Source organism: Tauraco erythrolophus, chromosome 1, assembly GCF_009769465.1.
Source record: "Tauraco erythrolophus isolate bTauEry1 chromosome 1, bTauEry1.pri, whole genome shotgun sequence".
In the NCBI taxonomy this organism is placed as follows: Eukaryota; Metazoa; Chordata; class Aves; order Musophagiformes; family Musophagidae; genus Tauraco; species Tauraco erythrolophus.
Genome location: NC_141465.1, coordinates 2,388,049 through 2,414,968, shown reverse-complemented (window position 1 = coordinate 2,414,968; position 26,920 = coordinate 2,388,049). Strand labels below are relative to the sequence as shown.

The window sequence follows — 26,920 nt, the reverse complement described above, 5'->3', positions numbered from 1 at the left end:
CCACCTGAAGCCTTCCAGCTGCGACATATGTGTAAGTGGGGTTCTGTGGAGTGGGGCAGCGCTGCTGACTGTGGGCCTTGGGGGCTCACATGGAGTGCCAGCAACCTAGGAAAACAAGGATCCAGGGCCAGCTGCTGGGCCAACTGCGTGCCTAAGACCAGTTAGTAGAGGATCCATAGTGTGTCTGTGTGTGCGAAGGGATGCATCAGTGAGCGAGGGTGTCTGGATACGAGGAAGAGGAGTGAGGCTGCAAGCTTCAGGTGCGGGTGTCAGCAAATGGGGAGACCACAGATCCAGAGGTCAGCTGCTGGAGACTGGATGTTGAAGGACAGTTATTACAGAGATCCATATTGTGTATAAGTGCATATATATTTCCCACTAACAGACCTTCATCCTGACGAGGCAGAAAGGGGAACAGGATGAGGCCGTTGGTGGTGCTGTTCTTGTTTGCATGACTGCCCGTGTTGATCTCTGGGGCTGGCCATTTGTCTACGTGCAGTGCCTACATGCGTTTGTGTGTGTGCCTGTTGGGAGTACCCACTCAACCTTGACCGAACCTGGGAACATACAGCTGCAGCAGCCTTGCTTTTGTGACCTTACTCAATCTGGCAACCCCTAACAATATTTTTGTACAAGCCCAGAGAACACTTTCTCTTTCCAGCCCTCTTAGAGAGCGTGTGTAGTCTTCCTACTCGTTCATTTTCAAGGCATGGTCATACAAGGCAGAATAAGCCCAGTAATGTTTCAGTTCTTTCGAAGAAGTCTGTGAAGCCAGAGAGCTTTGCTGCTTGGAGCATTCAGCTCTGGATGCTACCTTTTACCCTACTGCACTTTGCCTTATCTACTAATGTACATGTATGTTTGGATATATTCAGAATTCTCCTGGACAAGGCCTTGAGCAACCTACTGTAATTTAGCCTGGCCTTGAGAGGGGTGTTGATGAAGATGACCTCTATACCTCCCTTCCAGCTTGTTTCATTGTGTGATTCTATAGCATGATCATTCTTAGCACCAGCTTCTAATCCCACAGGTAAAGCAATTCTTTCGCTGTCTTCTCAGGGTCAACTTTCTTCTCAGTGGCTGTAGTTTGCCTAGACTTGGGTTGTACAGTTCCCTCTTGCACCCACATAACTCCACTGTTAAGATACTGAGGACAAGTGTTCTTCAATTCAGAAAGTTGTTAGGCCACCTCTGCCTTCATGAAGGTTGTCCAAGGGTCAGCCATCCTTGAGTGAGTTCTCATCTTCTTGCATCAGGGAACTTTTTTGCCTGTAACACAAGCACTAAAGTGCCTTGCTTGAAAGTATAGGCTAACCAAAATCTGAAAATCATTAACATGCCTATTCTGAGCAGCCTGATCTGTGATAGCAACTTCCAACCTCTGCACAGTTGATCTGGATGTTGACATTATAGTGTAGTGCAGCCCAAGAGATTGGTTTGTGGCATGAGTATAGACTGGTACTAGCATAAATCTTTGGGATTTTTTTTCACCCTTTCTGACCTGCAAGAACAGAGGATGCTGAAATGATAGTGTAGTTAATTCTGAGTTTTGTTTTATGAAGAGCAAAACAAATCCATTTGACTCTGCTATAAAAGATGATGGGTTTTTTAGTTTAGGGGAGAGAAATACAGGAGAATCTCTCATCAGTTATTTTTCTCTTCTTCGAACTAGAATAACAGTCTTAATAAGAAACTGGAATCTCATTCCTCAAAATTGTAAGATTAAGCAGCAGTCCAAGAAGAATTGTCATAATTTCATATGTTTAAAAATCTCCAGATTACTCAGATACCTTGATTGTTTCTCATTTTTAATCCAGAGTGGAATATTGTTCTGTTGATACTCTGAGCTCACCTCAGTAAGTGTTGTCTCTAGCAGCAGACTGGCCTGGGCCTGGGTCTGATCTGATCTCGCAAGACCCTTGATTTGGAGCAAGATAGAAAGGGTGTAGGTCATTTTTCTTCCAGATTGTTAAACTCAGCTGAATAGATCATTGCTATCTGGGCTGAAGAGCAGTAGAATACTGGTCTGACCCAGCACACTGAGGATGTGGAATGCTACATCCGTACTAATAAAGTGGCAGAGTGAAGACTGATGTGTAATCACTCATACTGTTAATTAGCATAGTCCTGGGTTTGGCTCATGCCAAGTAACCTTCTCCTAAACTCAGGTACTCTAGGTACTCAGTGAGTTTTTTGCCTCAGTCTTCACTGGCAACAGCTTCAGCTGCACAGCCCAAGTCGCAGAAGGCAAAGGCAGGGACTGGGAGAATGAAGAACTGCCCACTGTAGGAGAAGATCAGGTTCGAGACCATCTAAGGACCCTCGTGAACCCCCCCCGGAGTACTGCGTTCAGCTCTGGGGTCCCCAACACAAGAAGGACATGAAGCTGTTGGAGTGGATCCAGAGGAGGCCACATAGATGATCCGAGGGCTGGAGCACCTCTGCTATGGAGACAGGCTGGGAGAGTTAGGGCTGATCAGCCTGGAGAAGAGAAGGCTCCGGGGAGACCTTCTAGCAGCTTTCCAGTACCTAAAGGGGCTACAAGAAAGCTGGCGAGGGACTTTTGACAAGGGCGTGTAGTGATAGGACAAGAGGTAATGGCTTTAAACTGAAAGAGGGGAGATTTGGGAGATTTCGATTAGTGGAGGGTGTCCCTGCCCATGGCAGGGGGGTTGGAACTAGATGGTCTTTGAGGTCTCTTCCAACCCAAACTATTGTATGATTCTATAAACAGTGCCTAGGCATAGGTCAGAGGTTAGGATTGACCAAGCACCGTTCCTGAGAAATGGTTTGGATGCAACCATGCACTTCTGTGGGCTTGGAGTTTTTAGCCATATCAACATGAACCGTACTGTGCCTATTGTCCTCAGAATTAGAGAGCAATCTAACAGCTCGTTAGATTTGTGAGTGTACGTGCAACTGGTGTGACTGGGGATCTGATTCGAGGCATACAGCCGGTAGGAGAAGGAAAAAAGAAGAAAAATAGTGAGGGACTTTTGACCGTATGTCACCAGATGAGATTTGTGCACACAACATTCCTGTGTACTTTTCTTCTTTTTCTAATGCTTCCTGACCTAAAATATTCACTGTGAGAAGGACAGTTCTGTCTTCTTCAGGCTGCCTGTATCTGTTTGCCTGTGAAATATTCATGTGCTTGATGAAGACTACCTTGCTCACTGGTGAGAAGCCATCTGGTGAGTATGCTTCCTGCTAGTTGTGGCCCAGGCTACTGAGCAAGTCTTCTCTATTTTCTCCCTTCTTCTTTCCTTTCTCACTTTTTATCTGGCTTTCCATGCCCTGATTAACTTTTCTCTTCTTTTATTTTCTCCTAGAGTTTCCATGGACTAGTTGCATTATACTTAGGTAAATGGGAGACTCAGGTCTGATTAGAAAATAAGTTTGTTCTTTGTCAAAAAATGACCTTGTATGTTATTCCAACATATCAAAGCCATGTTTGGGAGCCCAGTGGCAAAGTACTGACATGACAGAGTGCAACCCCTGTGCCAGACTGTGCTATTCAGACAGTGATGTAGACTGGGGAATGCCAAGTCCTTCTGCTGCCAGGACAGCCTAGGGGTAGACCATGCCTCGAGGAGGCATAAACCTTTCACAGATGTTTTTCTGCTCAGAGGAGCCATCTGACCTGAGCTATCTGTGAGTACTGAGCTGCTCAGCATTTCCTGAGGTCTGTAGGTCGTTTCAGTGGGGTTGTGCTTTAGCTGTAACCAGTAGCTCTTTGCAGTTCTGTCAAGCCAGCCCAGATGTTTTGCCCTGCTTTGGAAGCAAGGAACTGCACTGGCTCCTCAGGAAGGCCTAAGGAATATATGCTGTCCTGTAGGATCGTAGGGAACATCAGTTCAGAGACACCAGTGAAGCCTGAGGTCTGGATAAACTTGATCATGTCTGCTTCAGATGTGTCTAGTCTTTCTGTTCTGCAGATTAATGTGGAGTGAATCCCCAGGAGCACCGATAGGGATACTGACGTCAGCAATCCATAATTTGGAAATAGAAACTGTTGAGGGTCTCTCCTGCATAAAACATGGGACAATCATGTCATTAAACCTTTGCAAGGGGAATAACGTATCCTGTTTGTAAATAAGCTGGATGTTGCTGTTGGGTTTTGTTTTTTTCTCTTTGTTTTAGGGTGTGTTTTTTTAAAGAAAGCAACAAGACAGAAAAATGAAAATAAGCAAACAAAAGAGATTGACCTTCCAGAATTTAAGAAAAAGCAGTTGATTTGTACGATGTGTATTAACACATGTAAATACTTATTTGGCAGAGTTTATTCCTTGCCTGATGTCCTCACTAAATATCTACAGAAAAGCTCGCATGCTTCCATACTAGAAACTTCCAGGGTGGTCTGAGCCCTTGCTGTTCACTTCAGGAGAATACTATGTGTATAGCTTGCACTGTCACAATCTCTCATGGATTTCTTTGTGCCTGAACAGAGAAAAACATCTCCAAGAGCAGTCACATCCCATACCTGTCTCCAGTGATAGATTCAATAAGAAGGGAAATGCAGACTGGTGTGGGAATGAGCTGGGCATGTGAAGTTAAGCATGTACCCTACTCCTGAGCAGTATAATGCAAGTGAATATTTAATACTGATTTTCTGGCAAAACTGGGACTTGTGTGCAGGCTTTCGGTCTACTGCCCAGCTCCAGAACAAAGGGAATTCATGACAGGATCAACTGGATCATCATAGAATCATAGAACGGTTAGGGTTGGAAGGGACCTCAAAGATCCTCCAGTTCCAACTCCCCTGCCGTGGGCAGGGACACCCTCCACTACACCAGGTTGCCCAAAACTCATCATAAACTCCCACGGAAATTTGGCTGCGGAGCTGGAAGCAGAAGTGTCTTAGCCTTGTGACCACATTTACACCTGCAAATAAAATGGGCAGCCATGGTCCTGAGGAGACTGGCATGCATTCGTGTAACTCATCTATCTGTCCCACCCTTTCCTTTCCAGAAAGAGGGTGACCACATCTGTACTGCTCATTGTGATGACTCTGCTCCATGCTGTCAGTGTGCTTACACTTGGCCTGGGAAAGTTTTCCTCTGGCCAAAATATTGCCAGGAAACTTGCTGACCATGAATTAGCATGATTATGTGCCCTGTGCCTCTGCCCCTGTCTTGGCCCTACCCAGTTTACTTCTATGGATGTAGCCTATCATATTTAATCTCAAAACATTGATGTGTATTCTGGGTGTGTGGAAGCCCTCTACAAGATATGTCTTTTGGGTTTTTTTCAGAGACAATCTTGTGAGGGACAGATAAGATTTTAGCCAGACTTGAAAAGCATAAAATACCTTTTTTTATTTTATTTTTTAAAATATAAACAGAAATTCTTCTGGATACAACTAGAGAGACCTCAGAGATTGGCTGGACCTCCCACCCTTCTGATGGGGTAAGCATTTCCCTTGTCCTCTTCTGACTGCACCTCTGCTGGGAAGGTGTTCACACAGCTGATGAAGAAAGACGAACTGGAACCAATGAAGCTTGTTTTACAGATTTTGTACATATGAAGAATTTGAGCACAGTACATTGTGAAAAACCAGATTGTTAAGAGAGGAGGATACTGGAAGGGATACTATTGCCATCTCCTTACCCTCTTCCTTCTATCCTCCTTCAGAAATAACTCCTGAGGTCTCCAGCCATCCCTCCACACAAACTAACTAGAACAGAACAGAATATTTCAGTTGGAAGGGACCTTCAACAATTGTCTAGTTCAACTGCCTGATCACTTCAGGGCTGGCCAGAAGTTGAAACATGTCAGTAAGGGCATTGTCCAAATGCCTCTTCAACACTGACAGGCTTGGGGCATAGACCGCCTCTCTAGAAAGCCTGTTTGAGTGTTTGACCAGCCACTTGGTAAAGAAATGTTTCCTGACATGGAGTCTGAGCCTCCTCTGAGGCAGCTTTGAACCATTCCCATGCTTCCCATCACCGGATTCCAGGGAGAAGTGATCAGCACCTCTCTCTCTCTCTTTCCCTCCTCAGGAAGCTGCAGAGAGCAATGAGGTCCCTCCTCAGCCTCCTTTTCTCCAAACTAGACAAACCCAGTGTCCTTGGCTGCTCCTCACAGGACATGCCTTCCAGCCTTTTCACCAGCTTTGTTCCCTCCTCTGGATGCCTTTGAGTATCTTCACATCCTTCTTAACTTGTGGAATCCTACAGCTGCTCACAGAACTCAAGATGAGGTCGCACCAGTGCTGCGTACAAGAGGGTAATCACCTCTTTCACCCAGCTGGTTATACGGTGTTTGATGCACCCCAGGATGAGTTTGCCCTCGTGGCTGCCAGGGCACAGTGCTGACTCACACTGAGCTGCTGTTGACCAGCAACCCCAGACCCCTTTATGCAGGGCTGCTCTCTGGCCAGTCCTCTCCCATTTTATACTTGTGTCTGGCATTCCTCTGTCCCAGGTGCAGAATCCACCATTTATTTTTGCTACATTTCAGCCATTGACGATTGCCCAGTGCTCCAGTCTATCTAGACCTGTCTGCAAGGCCTCTTGTCCCTCAAGAGGGTCAACAGCACCTCCCAGTTTGGTATCATCAGCAAACTTGCTGATGATGCATTCAACTCCTGCATCCAGATAGTTGATAAATATATCGAACAGAACTGACCCTAGAGGAACGTGACTGGTCACCAGCCATATGTAGCCCCATTCACTACAACCCTTTGAGCCCTGCCATGCAACCAGCTCTTCACCCAGTGCACCGTGTACTTGCTCATCCCACAGCTGGACGACTTCTCCAGAAGGATGCTGTGAGGGACAGCATCAATAGCCTTTCTAAAATCCAGAAAATCTGCCTCCATCACTTCCTCTTCATCCACCAGGTGGGTGACCTTGTCATAGAAGGACATCAAATTAGCTAGACAGGACTTTCCCTTTGTGAACCCATGTTGACTGTTCCTGATGATTGCATTGTTCTTTAAATGCTTTTCAATAGTACCCAGTGCGATCTTCTCCATAATTTTTCCAGGTACTGAGGTTAGACTAGCAGGTGTGTAGTTTCCTGTCTCTTCCCTCATGCCCTTCTTGTAAATTGGAATAGCATTGGCTAGTTTCTAGTGAGGAGGGACCTCCTCAGACTCCCAAGACCTTTGGCAGATGATTGGGAGGGGTCCTACTGTAGCGTCCACTAGCTCCTTCAGTACTCTGGTATGAATCCCGTCAGACCCCATGGACTTAGGAACATTCAGCTGATACAACCGGTCCCTTGCAATTTCAGTGTCCACAAATGGAAAGTCACTGTTCCTGCATTTGTGGCTCTCTGACTCAGAGGACTGGGCAGCCCATGGTCTATCAGTATAATTAAAGACTAAGGCAAAAAAAGCATTGAATGCCTCCACTTTTTCTTCATCTCTGTTAGTCAGGTGACCATCTTGAACAAGTATCTGTCCAACGTTTTCTTTAGACCTCCTCTTGCTGTTCTTGTACTTAAAAAAAGCCTTTCTTGTTGTCTGACACAACACTGGCCAGTTTCAACTCAAATTGACTTTTGGCCTTTCGTGTCTTTTATGAACCACAGCTCTGTAGTCTTCCTGCAAAGCCTGACCTTGCTTCCAGAGGTGATACAATTTCTTTTTCCTCTTGAGCTCCACAAGGAGTTCCCTGTTTAGGCAAGATGGTCTTCTGCCCTGCTTGGTTGACTTCCAACATGCTGGAATTGCCTGCTCCTTTGCTTCTAAATGGTGGTTCTTAAAAACTGATCAGCACTCATGGACTCCTAAGCCCTCTGAAGTAAATTCCCAGGGGACACTGCCAAGTAGCTCCCTGAATAGCTTGAAGTTCTCTAGTTTCTAAAGGGTAGAAACTGCTGCCCATTTTTCTCATTGCACCAAAAACTTTAGACTCAACCATTTTGTGATCACTGTGGCCAAGACAGCCACCTACCATTACATCTCCCACAAGTCCTTCTCTATTCACAAATAGCAAGCCAAGGGAGCATCTTTCATATTTGGCTTACTAAGTACTTGTGGTAAGAAGTTTATTTCCCCAAACTTCAGGAATTTCCCAGACTTGCTCATCACAGAGTATGGCATTCTCAGTTGATGTCTGGGAAGTTGAAACCTCCCATAAAGACAAGGGCTACCAATCCAGAGATTCCTCCTGATTTCCTGTAGAATAACTCACCAGTGCTAACATCCTGGCTGGGTGATCAGTAGTAGACATCCACTACAACGTCCTGTTTGTTTTCCATTCCCCTAATCCTCACCCACAAGCTCTCAACCACATCCTCACTAACTGTAAGGGCTGTACAACAGAACCTTTCTCTTATGTACAAGGCAACCATTCTGCCTCCCCTGCCCTGCTTGCCCCTCCTGAATAACTTGTAGCCCTCCATCCCAGCACTCCAATTGTGGGACTCATTCCACCAAGTCTCACTAATACCAATGATATAGCTCTAGGAACTGACCAGTGCTTCCAGTTCATCCTGTTTCTTTCTCATACTGCATGTGTTGGTGTACTAGCGTTCCAGATGTGTTCCTGAGCCCTCCCTGCTCCCAGGAGCAGCATAGATGTTCCCACTAGCATTGCCACCCTCAGGTGATGCCATGACATCCCTAATGCAGGCCCCAGGGAGGCAGCAAACCTCCCTGAAAAGAGGGTCCGGTCTGCAAATGTGTGCGTCCGTTTCGTGCACGAGAGAGTCACCAAAGACCATAACTTGTTGTTTCTTCTCGGCACTGGTCTTAATGCAGGTCTTGCTGCAAGGAGTAGGTTGATCTGACCTGTGCAAAGTGCACAGGTTCCTTCTCTTCTATCTCATTATGGACTTCATCTGTCATACCCAGGGGCTTGTACCTGTTTTGTAAAGCTAGTTGAGAGGGTAAGGAGGAGTTTCTCTTACATCTCTGTGCAGTAACCTGCTTTCACCTCTTCCTGTCCCTCCCTGTGCCTTCCTCCCAGTGCAAAACAGATCCTGGTCCCATCCCCATAGTGGCCATGCAGAGTTGGCTTGTGTGTGTTGGAGATGGCAGAGCACAACGGTAACTGTGATAAAGTTGGGTAGAAGGGACTTCTGCTTTAGTGTTTCCTCCAAAGAACAGTGTCTTGTTTCTTTGTCTCATTCGTTTGTGTTGTGTATCTTGTCTCTGGAGACACGAGATGGGGAAATAGGAAGGAAGAAAGTGTGACTCTGATTTTAAGATTCTCGATGCCATGTGACAGGTTTGCCTGAATTATGTTTTCTGTCACAACAGTTCTCAATCTCAGGCTTTAACAGCTCGTCTTTACCAGGTCATACTTTGTCCTGCCTGGAGTGCTGTCCTGCACGTGCCATCAGGAGGTTCAAGTCTTGTCCTAGACATGGCAAGGAGAAGGGAGGGGAAGAAGAAAGCCTGTCTTGTGTTTTTGGTGCAGTTGAACATCGAATCTGTATTTTTTTTACTATTTTATCTTCCGTTTCTCTCCTGTATATCCATTACAGTGGGACGAGGTGAGTGTCCTGGATGACAAGAAGCGCCAGATCCGGACCTTTGAAGTCTGTAACGTGGCTGAACCAGGTCAGAACAACTGGCTGCGTACTCACTTCATAGAGCGACGCGGAGCCCACCGGGTCCATGTCCGCCTCCGTTTCTCGGTGAGAGACTGTGCCAGCATGCGCACCGTGGCCTCATCTTGCAAGGAGACTTTCACCCTCTACTACCACCAGTCGGAGGCTGACACAGCCTCTCAGGAGCTGCCAGAGTGGCGTGAGGGCCCCTGGATCAAAGTGGACACTATCGCAGCTGATGAAAGCTTTTCCCAGGTCGACAGCACTGGGAAGGTGGTAAAGATGAATGTTAAAGTACGTAGCTTTGGGCCGCTCACCAAGCATGGCTTCTACCTGGCCTTCCAGGACTCAGGAGCCTGCATGTCCCTGGTGGCAGTCCAAGTCTTTTTCTACAAATGCCCAGCTGTGGTGAAAGGATTTGCCTCCTTCCCTGAAACTTTTGCTGGAGGGGAGAGGACCTCACTGGTGGAGTCGCCAGGGACGTGTGTACCAAATGCTGAAGAAGCAAGCATGACTGGGTCTTCAGGTGTTCGGCTACACTGCAATGGAGAAGGGGAGTGGATGGTGGCTATTGGGCGATGCACCTGCAAGGCTGGGTACCAGCCTGTTGATGAACAAGCCTGCCAAGGTGAGAGACCCTTTTCCCCCACCCCCTTACGCACTCACTTCTTCGCTGGTTCTCTGTATTAGTAGTATTTAGTATTTGCCAAAAGCTCACAGAGCCAGGAGGTGAAATCATTTCTCGCAGGGAATGCTTATGAAAAAAAAACGAAAAGGGAAGTGGGGACAAGGTCATGGGACAAGGAACAGGCAGCAGGGATCTATGAGCCTGACTTGGTAAGAAAAAGCAGTCATAATGGTATTATCGTTACCCCTAATGTGCTCTCTGTTTGTTTGTTTTTTTTGTGAAATGCTTGTAGGAGGAGGTAGAATAAATTATGTATCACCCAGTAATGGTGTTGGGCCAAAATATGGCCAAGCCTGAACACTAGTCTGATGTCATGATTGTCTTCCTATCTCAAACTTAAGACACTCCATTAGACCAAACTGCTGATGCTGGTTACATAATTTTGTGTATAATATTCTGGTGCTTCCTTGGTCTGCATCTACTGAAGTTCTCTCAGCAATGTAAAATGTTGCTGCATCACACTTAGTATTCTGAAAAATTAAATGTATTGTGGAACCCAGTTTTGGCTGCAGGCACAATTTTAAAGCTGGATTGTAATTTATTCAAGTAAGAGTTTGAGTGAGACATGGAGAATACAAATACTCTGGTTAACACCAGGTGCAAATGCGATGGATAGTTAATGGTTGTCCATATGTTAACTTAAATTCCTGTTTCATGAAGTGATTGGAGTAACGCGAAATAACTTTATTAAAACGCAGTTCATTGTGCTGGAGACTTATTAAACAATTAATATTGGTAGTTTTCTTGTCTACCTCAGTAGCATGACTAGTTTATGACCCAGGTGAACTTCCAGTCAATAATTTAGTATCAGATAGTACTCGAAAAATATGGGAATTAGGCTTGGCAAATAAAAATAGGGATTTTTGAAGAACCTATGTTCCCTTTTTTGTAGCATTCAATGAAAGTTGGTACTCCCTTGCAGCCTCATTATCACAGAAGCTGGAGATAGATGAAAATGGTAAATATTTTAAGGAATAATTGAAATAACAACAGTCTGTCAAACTAAAAACCACTGTTCCCATCATTCACTTGCTGAGATTCCATGAGCAGCTTAGAATAGCCAAAGACAACCAAATAATGAACGTTAATGTTAGAAGGTATTTTTTTCTCCTCATGTTTCTCGTAAACTCCTCTGGCTTGATCACCATTCCTGATCTTTTCTCCTGCCAAGAGTATGTTGCTGTCCTGTCTGAATGGAACCATGTTCAGCTAGTGTAGTTAGTCCCTTTACTTGACGTTTGTTTGCATGGAATCCTTTCCAGGACTTCTCTGTATGTTCTTCCTTCTTCCTAAGAACAGAAGCACACTGTTGCTACGATGTTCTACATGAAATACAGAACAAAAGCAATAGCCCAAGGGCAGATTTCTACTGATGATCCTACAGAGACCTCTTCTTAATAATATCTTCTTCTTAATAATAATTAAGAATGAACCAAGGATAGGAAGGAGAAGCAAATTTCCTTCTTACACTTTAGCAGAAGAGAGTGTGTGCATTGCCTTCCCTCTCACCATATGGAAGCCTGTGGAGCTATTCCTGGACCAGCTGTTACCTCTTTATTCAGAACAAAGAATCTGACAAGAACCATTCTGAGCAGATAGATAGCAAGCCCTTTTTTTTACCCTGCCCCCTACCGTGAGCTAAGATACTTCCTTTCAGTAGTTTCATAAGACTAACTGCTGTTTCTTACTACATGGCCGATTTCTCCAGCTAAGGAGAAGAGTGAAACAACATCCTTTAGTAAGCTCTGTAGGTGATGTGGGATGTAGCATGGGGAGGGATTCATTTTCGACTTTATCCAAGTAGACTTTTTCTCACGCTGAACAGTCAGAAAAGAGAATGGCAGTTTACAAAGGAAAAAGGGAGGTTGGGTCCTTAGCTCTTGTTCTTTCTGTAGATGTATATGCATAGGAGGCCTTGCCTTGCAAGGTTTCCTGCAATTCTAGATCAACCTAGAGCCCTACTGCTTCACCATGCCTTGCTTCTCACTCTGGCTGCTCCCGTCTTACTCAGAACAAGATGCGAGATACACAGCAACAGTGGAAAATCACTTCCTATCACCATAAGCTAGTCGTAGACTTGCTTCTGGGGGAAAAAAAGGAGTGTTTTATCTAAAAGTTACTTAGATTTTTCTCTTCTGTTGTGTCTTCTGCATGCTAATTCTGCCATTTTTCTTGCATTTTAAGAGAGCAATGTCTAAATGGCGTTTCTACAATATTATTGATTATTAAATCCTTTCCATCGTCCTGCCCTCTGTAACTGCCAAACTCCATCCCTCTTTCCAGTTGATTCAGACCAGGGCTTACTGTAGCAGTGCCTCCCATTATCCAGTTAAAGCAAGTGGCATGGTCCATACCAGTTATCTTCTCTTTTAATCTCCATGCTGGTTACGCTTTGCCTAGAGTCATTCTCATTTGAAGCCCTCTGTAGATCTGCACATCCAGTGTTCCCTAGGCCTGGAATTCAGCTGTGTCCATTCATCCTTCCCAGTCTGAGTCCGATGCCAGCTTTGACACTCTGCTCATTTTTGATGCTCCCACATCTCGTACTCATTCTTGCTGCCCCGCAGTACACCTGGGAGCAGAACTCACACACAAGCAACAGACCGCTTGTCTCAGTCAAGCAGAGAGGAATTTTATGCTCTTCTAAGCATCTTCCTATGTCCCAACTCGCTTCCAAATCATAACTGGGTACAAAAAGTCAGAGCATCACCTGTATTGCATTCCCTGAAAACTCTGCTGGGGGTCCGTAAAGCTCTGTTGAAGTTTCCGACTGCCCGTCTCGGTCCCTCTCCCCTTTCCGTATTTTGTTTTGCTCTTGGAATATTTCCTCTTGTTGTCCAAGTGAGCTTTTCAATGCCTCTTTCTTTCTCTTAACCTCTTAGATTCTTGGTCTGTCCCCTCCCCATTTTCATTTTCTTTGTACCCTTCCTCCCCACTCTGTGATTCCAGCACTTCTCTATGCTGGTTTTGGTATTTGTCATTGTTAGAAGCCTGTCAGAAACTGCTCCTCTGGCCTCCTGGGTGGGACATATCTCCAGGGAGCAGTCAGGTGAAGAGGGGCAACAGAAGAGCGAGTGTTGTAGTGGGGAGCTGAGGAAAATTGGGTCAGTGTCCCTGAGATGAGCTGTGCCCCGCTGAACGGTTGTGGCACACTGGGAATGTGCCAAGATATGAAAAATGACTGAGGCAAGCTGAGAGAAAAGCACTTTTACACTCCGAACTCTGCCTTCTCCTTTCCTAGTAACCTTGACTCGATGGGAAGTGGCAGCTCGCTCCGCCCCTGGAGGTGCCAGCTCTGCAACCCTCTGTCTTTGCACTGGATATTGTGAATCAATGAGAGCTAAATCTGTGTTTTCTTGGAAAGTACTGGTGCCTGGAGGATGATCAAGTTGCACTACCCTCAGTGGCAAGGCCTGTGGATTAACTGGTGGTGGCATTTTGTGGGAAGTTGTTCTGCAGGCACACAGTGAATATGTTTCAGGAGAAGCCATGCTTGTTCAGGCTTTCTCTGGGATGGTCCCAAAATGATAATATTCACTAAAGCAAAAGATGCTCCTCCTAGTGATGGTGGGCTTGCTTCAGCTTGGGTATTTGTTATGACCGTCTCCAGTGAACACAGTTGTCAGCTGTGGAGTTTGCAGGATCACAGCAAGCGGGTACGATGCCATGATCTGCATTAAGAAGGGCAAGTAACATGAAAACTGAAAAATCTCGTGATGTGAAAAAAGGGATCCTTCAGAAAGAAATGGGAGATGGATTCTGTCTCTGTGTGGAAAGACAGCCCTGGGCTCACTGTAACTGCTGGAATAAAAGGAAGTGGCTTTTGCCTATTTAGATTGCCAGGGGATTTTTTTTCTCTTTCATCCCAACTTGACCTTAGATATACTATTTATAGAGCGAGTGGACTGAGGCAATGCCAGGAAAAGCTCCATGTCATGGGAACAATTATTGTTGCCATCTGTGGGCTGAAGTCCTGAGTGCAGTGAGCTAGGATACCTTAGGCAGTTTTGGAAAGGGATAAATGTGCTTGTGAATGTAAGCAGCGACCTGACTGGGTGCAGAGGCAGGGTTCAGGTTTTGGGTGGAAGCAGAAGGTGTGTGATAGCTGCAGGTCTCTGCCTCTGGAAGCTGTTCTTTAGCTACATGGAAGGCAGTTAGTGTCAACTGTAGTCAGTCCAGCCCTATTGGCCAAAATTGCAAATGTAAAATGTAAGTAACTGTGAATTTTAGGTCATAGTCTTTTTCTTTTCTTTCTTTTTCTCTTTTTTTGACAACTATCTTTTCATTAGGAAGGGGAGAGAGACGTGAATCATGTTTAGTTGCTGCAAATCAGCTTTTCTTACGGTGTGCTGCATGATTTTCATTCTGCTGTTTTTCTTCTGGAAGTAGAAATATCCACGGGCAGGATGGGAGTTTCAAAGCATGATCCTTTCTCTGTATCTGCATCTGCCCTGGAAACACCAGCATGAGATTGTAGGTTTATGTAGTCATTAATATCTTTTCACTAGACAATACAAAAATATGATTTCCTAAGCGTGTCTCTGCGTGCTTAGACAGTGCCTCTAAGCTCCTCCCAGGTGACCTGTCCCTGCTGCCAACTCCTCTGTGCTTCGTTTTTATGTTTGAGTGAGGTAGGAGCCCCTTGTTCAAACATGCAGGCCTCCTGGCGTTTTTACCTGAATTCCTGCTTGTTGATGTGGACCGCGTTTGCACCCGGAGGAGGTAATTCTTGCACGTTAACTATCTTTTTTGGGGCCATTCTTCCCTCTAGGGCCTTATCCCATGGGATTCCTCCAAGCAGATCCCCAAAGAGGTTGAAGTGTAGTGTTCTGAGCTTGCTTTTTTTGTTGCTCCTCCAGCAGATAGTAGAATGGTTGAAGTCCCTCTTGAGGATCAGTGCCTCCGAACGTTAGGCTACTTCTAGACGTCAGCTCTCAGCTCTGTTCAGTTTTTCATATTAAGACCATCTGAGACACCCTGGTGTAGCTGAGACGTACTCAGGGCCAGCAGATATGACATAGTAACAGTAGAAGACCCAGCACCTACTGGAATGCCATCTGGATGAGAGAGAGAATGGATACCAGGGGCCTCTCAAGTATATGGGCAACTGAATTGCTCCTTGGGTCTTTGCTTTAGAGTGAGCTGGATTGCTTATTAGGTTCCACTGATTGTATTGACTAGGGCTGGGATTCAGCTGCCTGTTGTGGATACCTGCACAGAATATGGACTATATGTCCCATGCCAGAGATGTTCCTGGTCTGCTGAGGATGGCACTTGGCTGTGCTCTGCGTAAGTGGGGATCGCCATGTGCTGTTACACTAGTCTGCTTTCATAGAATGGTTTGGGTTGGAAGGGACCTCAAAGATCATCTAGTCCAACTCCACTGCCATGGGCAGGAACAACCTCCACTACACCAGGTTGCCCAAAGCCTCATCCAACCTGGCCTGGAACACTTCCAGGGATGGAGCAGCCACAACTTCTCTGGGCAACCTGTGCCAGTGCCTCACCACCCTCAGAGTGAAAAATTTCTTCCTTAGATCCGATCTAAATCTGCTCTCTTTGAGTTTAAAGCCATTTCCCCTTGTCCTATCTTGATTTTTTTCTTACAGTGAGACTTCTTAGCTCCCTTCTCTCTGTGCTGTGGTAACTTAACATTTTAGAGGGGTTTTTTTTTGCATAGAAACCAAATTAGCTCTCACACTTGGTGCCTTTTTTGTATTTGAGTCATCTTGTAAAAATGATACATCTTAATGGAGACTTTAACTCACTGTTTGTACCCCTCTTTCATCTGTTTCTTTGGGTCGCTGAGGAGGAACGTGGTAGCCAAAGTGGCAGAAATTCCACCTCTTCTCCCAGAAGCAAGAGAGCATGTGAGGACAGAGAAATATTACTGAAATCTGTTTTGTTGCTGAAACAGCTGCAGTGGAATTTTATTTGTCCAGTTTACTCAGGTGTAGTGGAGTGCTGGTAAATGAGCCTGTGTGGCTGCTTCACACTCTGCTGATGTTGAGTACAGGACGAGGGAATATTGGACTTGGAGACATCACGAGTGTTATGAGTCTGCTACTTTGCTCTCAGTGGCAACTGTATCCCAAAATCCCTTCAGAAACAGGGCAGGTTCCCTCTGAAATGTGGTTAAAATTTTTATTTTATCTGCTGCTCGTATTGGAAGTTTTTCTCCCAAGCCTGCTGCTTTAGTTGGTGGAAGCATTCTTCTTATTTAAACCTGTTATTTGCCCTAAAGTTACCCATTTTCATGCTGACGCTGATCTTCAGCATAAATTCACAATTCTTCATTCACTGACTTTTACAGTTTGGTGGTTACATTCGAGAAGAGGTGCTGCCTCAATGAGTGGGAGGGAGAACAGGGAGCAAGAAGCCACCCAAGTGTGAGGGCATGAAAAGCCATGCTAGGGGAGATGGCAGTGACCTGCCTTTGCCTACGATGTAGGCTTGTGGTGGCAGGCACAATGCATGGATGAAGAAATCAGATTTTGTGAGGCAAATATGAAAGAATAGCTGTAAGTATTTGATCTCTAGTATTTTTCATGAGTACCTTTTCCAAAGTGTTGTCTCTGTAGTATCTGTGGTATGAGTAGGAAACACTGTTATCCATTAGGAGACGCCGTGTTCTTATACAAAGATTTTTATTCTTGCTGTGTTGGTTGGTTGGTTCATTTTTATAAGCAGCTGTTGAATGCTTCTTTTCACTTGGGGTGACCGTCCACAGCATTAATGAAATCTTGCATGACCTTTTAAGCAATAGACTTGCTCTGCCTGATACAAACTGGCTTTCTTCACTGAGGTGGTGGTGCTACTGACATGTTCACTCCGTTATGTAAAACCTACAACATTGCACTTTTGCTTGTCTAACTCATCAACAGTGTGCCATTCCTGCAGCCCTCGTCCCCGCATCCCCAGGCTCAACAGCAAAGTGCCGGGAGGCTTCAAAGCATCACGTAAAAATGTTTGTTCGTTTCAACGCAACCGTATTTATTTTAAAATAGATTTTATTTACTAAATACTGGACAAATTCTTCTTCATTCACAGCTTTGTCTAGCTTTCCATATGATTTGCAGTTGGGCTAGTCCACCTGAATTCTCTTAGCGCTATCCTTTTAGGGTAAATATGTTTTGACACTGCAGGGATAAAGTCTGGATCCTCTTCAGATTTCCTTTTAGCATCACGTAGACTGCAGGCATTACCTCTATCTGTTAGTTTTCACTACTGTGACTAGCAGCAAGATCATTGTCCCACTTGATGTCAGGCTCTAGTGAATGGAGAAATGAACGGAATGAAGAAAAAGAACCGTTCTCTAGAGATGACTTTGACAAGTGGAATGAACGTCCAATTAGTTCTAAGCCTTATAGAATCATAGAATCATAGAATGTTTTGAGTTGGAAGGGACCTCAAAGACCATCCAGTTCCAACCCCGCTGCCATGGGCAGGGACACCTTCCACTACACCAGGTTGCCCAAAGCCTCATCCAACCTGGCCTTGACAAAAGCTCGAGAAGGGGTTTGATGCAAGAAAAAATGGATGAGAGAAAATGACTTCTAATAATAAATAAAGACATTCGCATTCGGTTCAGCATTCTCAGATTTGAAATAAATGAATGAATATGGCTGAAAGTGGTAAATTTTGGTTGAATGACTATGCAGTGATTGGATGAGAACTTCCCGTTCAAAACACTCATAGTTTCAGTACTTGGCATTTGCCAAGAAATGTGAAAATTATATTCTGCATCTGTGGCTGTTAGCAGAGCCTTAAATTGAAGGAAAGGGATATAAGTCATAAAGTAGACAAAATCTTACTTTTTTGTCCATAGGAACATAGGGACAGATCTTTCCATATGACAATAGTTGGACTTTCTGATGGATAAAGGCCTGAAGGCAAAGGCAGTTGTTCTTTTCTTACTATCATCCATCATATGCAAAATTACAAGCTCTTCTTCCTTCCTTTCCATCTGGCAATGTGTTGCACACTGAATGTTGTCGTTTCCTGTGTTCTCCTATCTAATAGCTGTCAGTCAGAGTTACTGAAGTCCCTTCGATGGTCTGACCCATTCCAGGACTTACCACTTTTATCCCAGTATATGGGGAGGTTGCTTTGCAGCCAAGAAGACTTCTGACAGAAAAGAGGAAGTAGGAGCCCAGGATGCTCTTGCGGCCCAGAAGGCCAACCGCATCCTGGGCTGCATCAAGAGGAGCGTGGCCAGCAGGTCGAGGGAGGTGATTCTCCCCCTCTACTCTGCCCTCGTGAGACCTCACTTGGAGTATTGCATCCAGTTCTGGAGCCCCCAACATAAGAAGGACATGGACCAGTTGGAGAGGGTCCAGAGGAGGACCACGAAGATGATAAGAGGGCTGGAGCACCTTTCCTATGAGGACAGGCTGAAAGAGTTGGGGCTGTTCAGCCTGGAGAAGAGGAGGCTCCGGGGTGACCTTATAGCGGTCTTCCAGTACCTCAAGGGGGCCTACAAGAAAGACGGGGAGAGGCTGTTCAGGAGGGCCTGTTGTGTGATAGGACAAGGGGTAATGGTTTTAAAATAGAGGGAGGTAGATTCAGATTGGATATTAGGAAAAAATGTTTTACCATGAGAGTTGTAGAACACTGGAACAGGTTGCCCAGAGAGGTGGTGGATGCTCCCTCCCTGGAGACGTTCAAGGCCAGGTTGGACGAGACCCTGAGCAACCTGATCTAGTTGGAGATATCCCTGTTCCTTGCAGGGGGATTGGACTAGATGACCTTTGAAGGTCCCTTCCAGCCGTAACCATTCTATGATTCTATGATGGCAGTCATAAAGCTGAGGTGACTCCACAGATCTTATTGTCTGGACTGCAGCTGTAACCTTTTCAGCTTTGTAAAAGTTTGCATACCTGCAGCCACACAGTAGATATCAAAAATTCTGCAGTGGGCTTTGAAAAGCCAAAGCAAAGGGAAGTGAACACATAGGAGAAGAAGGTTATTTGCCAGGAAAGATGCATCAATGGCCACTCAGCACCTATGTGGGTCAGAAACATCTCCAAATAATTGTTATTGGAGGTGGAATCCTCTAAGTACAGTAAGTAATGGCCAGATGGAATAATTCTGCAGCTTCTACTGTGCTGTTCCATTTTGGAACATTCATTAGATACTCTAATTTCATATTAACACAATATTCTTCTCTTACACATTTTTTTATATAAGTTTTTGCTATCCACAGTCCTTGGATTGTTCTGCACTAATGGCTGGGACTAGTTCTTCTCTTGAGTGTGTCCCTTGTGTCTTTTGATATCAAACGCTCATTTGGGATCCATCTGAAAGTTTCCCATTATCTGTAAATGCTCTTTATTGTGAAGTTAACGAACCAAATGTCAGTCCACAATTGAGCTTACACCTGATCTTGTTAGTCCATAAGATCCAAAAGATCTGTACCTATAGAAAACTTACATAAAACTTACATAAAAATTGTAAAAGCTTTATCCTAGCACTTCAGTGTAAGATCCAAGCACCTTCCAGTATTTTTGCCAAACCTAGAATGTGTCATACTCTATCCATATTCTTGTTATTTTTTCATTTTCTTTTCCTGTAGAATGGATTTCGATCCTTGTTTCATCTTTTTGCATGGGCATGTTCCTGGGCATTTGCAGATTAAATTCAACTAAGTCAACAGGCTTTCATCCATTATTGGGAAGTTTCCAGACCTGCAGGAAAACAATAGAACTGCCAATCTGAGTGCCTGCTCCTAATTTGCATGCAAAATCAGCCATGGTAGCTTATATTATTTCAAGCAATGAAGCTGTTGAAGGCAGCAGAAAAGAATCCCTTTTTGGGATTGGGTGGGGAGGAGATGTGGATAATACCTGTAACTGTTATGGCTATTTCCAGATAGATCACATGACTTGTGCTCTTTGGCTTCTCCAATGCTAAAGCTCTTCGAGTGAGTGATGAAAAGACAATTATTTCAGATGGCCAAAGCTGTCTCTAGACTGGTTTTCTTTCATCTGCCAGTGAATCAATTTAAGCATCTATTGTGTAGAATAATTTGAAATGACAACTATATGTTCCATAAAGCAATAAAACCAGTAGTAGCTACTCCATGTCATAACTTCTCCCTACAGCAGCAGCATGAGTCAAATGTAAATAAGATTGCATTGTTTCTGGAGTCTGAATTAATGGGTTTCCTGGTTTTGCCTCTCTCATTTTCCTCCTCTTAGCCTGTCCCCTTGGTTTCTTTAAAGTATCTGTGGGGGATGACCCCTGCCATCTATGCCCTGCCCACAGCCACGCTCCACTGCCAGGTTCCAGTGAATGTGTGTGTCAGAACCGCTACTATCGTTCTGCTTCGGACAATTCTGATGCTCCCTGCACTGGTGAGTATTTGGATGGAGTGTTTGAAAGCAAGAATGGGAAGCAATATGCCTGAATGATTTGGGGAGTTGCCATTCACCTCTTCTCATGACCTCTGAAATAACCCAAAGCTTCCCTTTGCTCCTCCAGTCGCCTGCAGGGTATGTCGTAGATCAGAAGGCAGAATGTTCCCAAATGGTTTTTACAGTGTCTATACATCAGTGAAACTGTGTTTTGAGGATACTGGGGTGCTGCAATACTGGATGCTCAGAAATGAAAAAAATTCACATTTTAGATGACTCGTGCAACCTCAGATAAGTCCATTGCAAGTATGCATAAGGTGCAGCTTTCGATAAGAGAATAATATACTAACTTCTCACGAACTGCTAAACTCATTTCATACACGGGGTAAACACTGCTTGTTCAAGGAGTTAGCCAATACTTTCTTCCCTTTATCATTGGAAGTGTGAAGACCATATTTACTGCACAGAATTCAAATTCTGCAAATTTTATTTATGGGAAAATAATTTTTTCATTGGCTTCTTTGTGGTTCTCATCAGTCACGACTCTTCACAGTTGTTAATAGGTCAAGAAAGAATAATTAGATGCAGAAAACGAAATAGGGTGGGTGATTAGCACTCAAAAATATAGTTTAAATAATATATCAGACATCACCCTTGAACTCTGGGGAAGTGATAGGGGAAAAAAATTAACTTCCTAAAATATCTTGCAAACACTTTGTGGCTCTGAAGTTAAACACTCAGAAATTAGGAAATGGGATTGTGGTTTTTTTCTGTAATCCCTTGCTTCCTATACTGCACAGAATCCATCTTCAGCAGCATCAAGCAATCGTTACTTCACAGGGATTATTTTTCCCGAGCAGTCGTCTATCCTTTGCATTGGCTGTGATAAGAATCCTCAGGGAAAACTAGTATGTGATCATGCAATTAAAGAGTATCCCACAATGCAAATGCTGAATGGCCCAGTTAAAATCGCAAAAGAAAACTTATTTCTGACATTTCTTGATGTAGTAATGCTTCATGTTGTCAGTAATACGTTTTTTAAAGTGTCTTCTGTTTTTTCCAGCATAATTTAGTTTTTTGACAACACCGGAAATGTGGGTCCCCAGGGACATATAGCTACTGGAATACTCAGATACTCCAGCAATGAACTAGATTTCAGCTGGAGAGATGCCCCACAAAAACCTCCTCCACCTGAGCTAACAGAGGGTGTCATCCTTTATATTGGATGCATTAAACAGAGAAGAGGCTTTTCCCATAGTTTTTGCTGGGATTTGTTGACTATAGATTAATGGTGAGAATGAGGATTCTTGGATTTCATTCCAGCCTTCGGAGGGAAATGTTCTGTAAACCATGTTTACCTTGCCGTTACTGACCTCAGCCTCCCTGTCCTGCCCTTCCAGTCTTGCTTGGTGTCTATGCCCAGGTTTAGGGGTGCAACACCCCTGCCCATTTTCACCTGGCTGAACTTTTCACTTCCTAGCTCCACTGTCTTGTCCCATCCTCATCCCCGTGCCGTCTTCTTACCCTCTACATTTTCATCCTTCTCTTCGCTGAATTTGAAAGGTCAAAGGCTTGGAATTTCCCTAAACACTGATTGTTATTTTAGAGAAAAGTCAAAGTCACACCTTTGAAACAAAGACCCTTCTTGTTCATTTTGTTTCTCTAAAACGTGATGGCACGGCTGCTCCTGTATGTAAGTTGTATGTTTGACGTGGCAAAGAATATGTTTTTCTTAGACTCGTTCCGAGAAACAAGTAGAGAAGAGTAAGAACAAGAGGAAAAAGTAACTTTTTCTTTTTGTTCTTTTCCCCCTGCTTTGTCTTCTCACCCCCCCACCCCCCTCCCATTCTCTCCTGGGATTTTGATCTTTCATTCTGTCTTCTAGGCATCCCCTCTGCTCCCCGTGACCTTAGCTATGAAATTGTTGGCTCCAATGTGCTCCTGACCTGGCGCCTCCCCAAGGATCTGGGTGGCCGCAAGGACGTTTTCTTCAATGTCATCTGCAAAGTGTGCCCAGCAGGGTCCTCGGGGCCGTGCGTGCGCTGCGGGGACAGCGTGCAGTTCGAACCACGCCAGGTGGGCCTGACCGAAAGCCGCGTGCAAGTCTCCAACCTCTTGGCCCGCGTGCAGTACACCTTTGAGATCCAGGCTGTCAACTTGGTGACCGAATTGAGTTCCGAAGCGCCCCATTATGCCACCATCAATGTTAGCACCAGCCAGTCAGGTGAGAAGACCCCTGCATCTGAGTCCCAAAATTTCCAGTTCTCTCTCTCGTTTGATTTGCTTCTATCTTTTGAATCCTGGAGCTTTGTCTTCTTACTTGTGTGTTGTCTCGTCTTGCCCTGCTAGTTCCATGATTTTACTTCCATCCTTCTCATTCCTGCTTTCTCTGAATGGTCTTTCTCCTCTCTTGGCAGAACAACTGAGTTTAGCAGCTGATGAGGTTGTATATGGAGAAGAGTTGCTAGGGCAGAAGCTGCCCTGGAGAAGATGGCAGTGGGAGATGTAGTTCTGTTGGTCAGGCAAAGCATATCCCTTCAGTGTGCAAGACAGGAGACATGCTCAGGGTTTGATGGGGATTTTGTGAGCCTCAGCTTGCCACAGCAGCTCTTAGAGAACACTTCTTCGTTTCCTCTTCACCGTCTCTATCTCCTACTCTTCTCCATTTCATCATCTTGTACTTCAATCAGTCTTTCTAGCATTTTTCACTTGTTCACTTTTCTTTTTTGTCTTTCTATGTTTTGAGATACTCTGTTTTTCCATCCTTTCTTGTTCCTGTACAACACCTTCCCTTTTCCTCATTTCAGTTGATGCTCTAGTGCACTTTAACGAGCGGCATTGGGTGCCTTGCTGCATATCAAAGTAGGGAAGTGCAAAATAGAGAGACAGATAGGCGCTGTCTAAAGATGAAGATACAGTTAAAGATACAGATAGATGCTGTATGACAAGAATGTATATGATTATATTTACTCCTCACCTAAATATACATGACCCTGGGATGGCATGTGTTAATACCGTGCAGTCCCGTGGATTATAAAAGGATATGAAAACTACATTTTTTTGCAATTCATAGAATCATAGAATCATAGAATGGTTAGGGCTGGAAGGGACCTTCAAAGGTCATCTAGTCCAACCCCCCTGCAAGGAACAGGGATATCTCCAACTAGATCTTCCTGAAGAGGTGCTAAATGGAATTTTGACAAAGGATCCAGCAGAATCACCATTACTATTTTACTGAAATTGCTCTGGGTTCTTCTACATGCTATGTGTTTTGTGTTTTCTTCTGTCTTGTCCTTGTCTCTTCAACCTTGCTGTTCTGGTAAGTGGTCTTGGAATATTATTCTTCTGTCAATAGGAACCAAAGATTATTTTTTTTTTGGCCTTTTGATAGAAATACTAAAATATGTTGTACAGTTGTATCAAAGGTGTGATCCTTGTAACTAGGAACTAAACCACAGCATGGCTGAACTAAAATACTAATGACTTGTGGAGGAAAAGGAAGAAGAGAGATGAAGGAATTGAAGAGTAAGTCAGACTGATGAATAGCATACAAAAGGCTTATATATGTGGAGGAAAATGGAGAACAGCATCAAGTAAATTCTGATTTTCTGTAAATATTATATACAAGGACTGGAGCTGGAGAGAGCCACATGCCACAGGCATGCAGTTTTGTTAAATGTCAACAATAAGAGGCTGGGCATGTGTTGTTCTTTACAAGCATGTACGAGCTGCTATGAAGAGGAATTGTACACAGCTTGTTTAAGAGGATTAATGAGGAGTAAAGTGATGAGGAGGAGATGGAGGGGGAACAATTTGAACTGAGTGGCAGAAAATGTCTGTAAACATTTAGAGATGGGTAAATGTTGAACTCAAACAATTCCGCAGTGTAGTTTTGGAAACCCCTGAAAAACCAGGCTTTGATAAAGCTCAAGAGAAATGCTGCGAAACCAGATGTGGCATCATGAGCTTGATTAAATCACATCTTTTCATTTCTCCTTCTATGCTGTGGAAGGAAAGGGAGTATATATACACCCCGAGTAATTTCCTACTGTTAGCAGGTGCCAGGGGTTTGACAACATCTGTTTCTTCCCTCTGAAACGTTACCTGGCAGGCATTGAGTAGCAGAGCATGTAGAGGATATTTGGTCCCCTTAAGCCTCACTGGCTGCAAGTGGGTGATCAGGTTTTTTACAGCAGAAGATGTGGCTGGGTAATTTGTGTGGTAATTTCAGGCAGCTCCTTTGGCTTCTGCTGGAGACAGGTGGGTGTTCTATCAACATCTTAAAGAATTCACTGTCTTCATGCTTGTCGTCTCAGCCTTCTTCATCTATATCTGAGGTAATTTCATTGAGTAGCTGCTTCCTTTTCCTGCCTGGAATCACCAAATCTACCTTCTTCTTTTGCTTCTGTTGTACTTTTCTGACCACTCCTATTCGTGCAAGTGTCTCTTGGTGTCTCTGAGTGTGTTGGATGTCTCTCACTGAGGTGTGTCCCTTGTTCAGTGAAGCAGTTTCAGGGGAGGCCAACTCTCTGAAACAGCAATGTGTACTGAATGGCTTCTTTTTGTGTTGTGTTTTGTGTTTTTTTTTTCCCCTTGCTCTTCCTCAAGATCATTAGGAGTGAGCTTGAGATGAGCTGCCCTCGATTCGTAGTGACAGCTCATACTAACAAGTCCCTGCTTCCTCCATCACGTGGCCAGGCTCGTGTACACCACCTCCTTTCAGTCCCTTCAGCAGCCTTTCACTTTAGCATGGCTTATTGTTGTTGTGTTATTATAACAATTATTATTATTACTATTATTATTATACAAGCAGAGAGAGACATTTCAGGATCTTAGGTTCGGAAAGAGACAAAGAGGGGACAGGAAGGCTTGAAGGGTGTAAAAAAAGCAAATTGGAGAAAGATAAGCTTTCAGAATAAATGTCCATAGCAAAAATTTTCTATCCATTGAATTAAAGGTGACCAAAGAAACACCCTCCAGCCCTGACAGTTTCTGAATATTTTACTTACTTATATTTCAGTAAGAGTTCTCTTGCTTCTTCCAGTTGCTGATAAAAAAATCCTCCTTCCCACCCTCTGCCCCTTTGCCAGAGATATTTTAGGAAATATTCTGTGCTGGAACAGTTCTACTTTTATTTTTCTTTTTCACCTGCTACCTATTTGCACTTCATTTTTGTCTCCAAAACACTGTTCTTCTAAGAGTTCGCTTACCCCTAGCAGTCTGCTAGCCCTGCTTCAAAGTGTGATAGGATCCTTTGGTTATACAATCCCATTTTTCTCTGGTAGCCTGATTATGATGCTCCTACTCTTCAGTGACTATGCATTTTAAGACAAAATAAGAAGGGCTGGCACTGCAAAACTTCCTTTAATATGGTAGGACTTAACCTTCTATAGCAAAAAGCATCTGCAGCCTGTTGTGGGTAGTAATAATAAAACCTGTTTGGATAGTAATAGTATGATATGCAAATATGACATGCAAATTAGAAGGAAAAACTGTCCAGAGATGAGATAAGAGAGACAGAAATTGCTCTAAGCTCAGGTTTAAGTGCTAAGGGTGAATACCTAAAGAAGTGTCAGGTTGTATAGGAAGGTGTTGGGAGGCTGTTGCAGATAGCATGAACTGCATGAGGAAAGGCTATCACGGAATTGTAGTGGAGTTTTGCTTCTTCACAGAGGGGAACCTGACACAAAGAAAGCAAAGAACGTAAAATCCAACTGTATTATTAAAAAAATACATGTTAATTTGACTAAAATTTTAATCACTATTTTAACATCTTCAAGTGTACTTATCAGGGTAAACAAATAACGTCTTCTCATGTCTCAGGACAGAATTCCAGTTTTCATTTCTTTCTCTGTGCACAGCTGTTACATTTTTTTTTCCCTACTCTTTCCACTGAAGCATGTAGTAATATCTCTTGCCAGAGACATGCTACTGAACTTATTCATTCAGGCAGTTGTTACATTCCTAGAAAGAAGAGGAAGAGATAAAGAAAGCAGAGACTCAAATGTTGGAGCAAATATATGCAGACTTTTAAAAGCAAGTAGTTTTTTTTAAAAAAAAAATTCAATACAGACATTGTGAGAGCTGATAGAGATACGTGAGGGTAAAGGTTGTGTGACCAGATTGCCTTGTACTGGTAAAAAGAGACGTAGCAGCCTTCTGCATCAGTTGGATTCAGAGCAGTGGGACCTGGCAATACGCAAAATCTGTATTTGGAACTGCAGAAATGAAAGCTAGAGTCTGAAGGCTGGTGTAAGAGGCCGAATGGGGACAAGGACAGTTACAGGTAGTGCCAGGAAATTTAAGACGACCTGACAGAAGATTTTCAGGTGAAATGGTGGGAGAAGAGGAAAAGAATTAAATGCCAAGT

The 26,920-nt window shown here is 44.1% G+C and overlaps 1 protein-coding gene across 1 annotated transcript in view; it reads left to right on the top strand.

Moving 5' to 3' along the window:
- Nucleotides 1-26,920, top strand: part of EPHB6 (EPH receptor B6) — a 56,478-nt gene that overhangs the window by 13,182 nt on the left and 16,376 nt on the right. Inside the window, exons 2-5 of the mRNA XM_086614848.1 lie at nucleotides 5,345-5,409; nucleotides 9,442-10,135; nucleotides 20,395-20,550; nucleotides 22,436-22,774. Coding sequence (XP_086470974.1) covers nucleotides 5,345-5,409; nucleotides 9,442-10,135; nucleotides 20,395-20,550; nucleotides 22,436-22,774 — 1,254 coding nt within the window. The remainder of the gene's footprint in view (nucleotides 1-5,344; nucleotides 5,410-9,441; nucleotides 10,136-20,394; nucleotides 20,551-22,435; nucleotides 22,775-26,920) is intronic.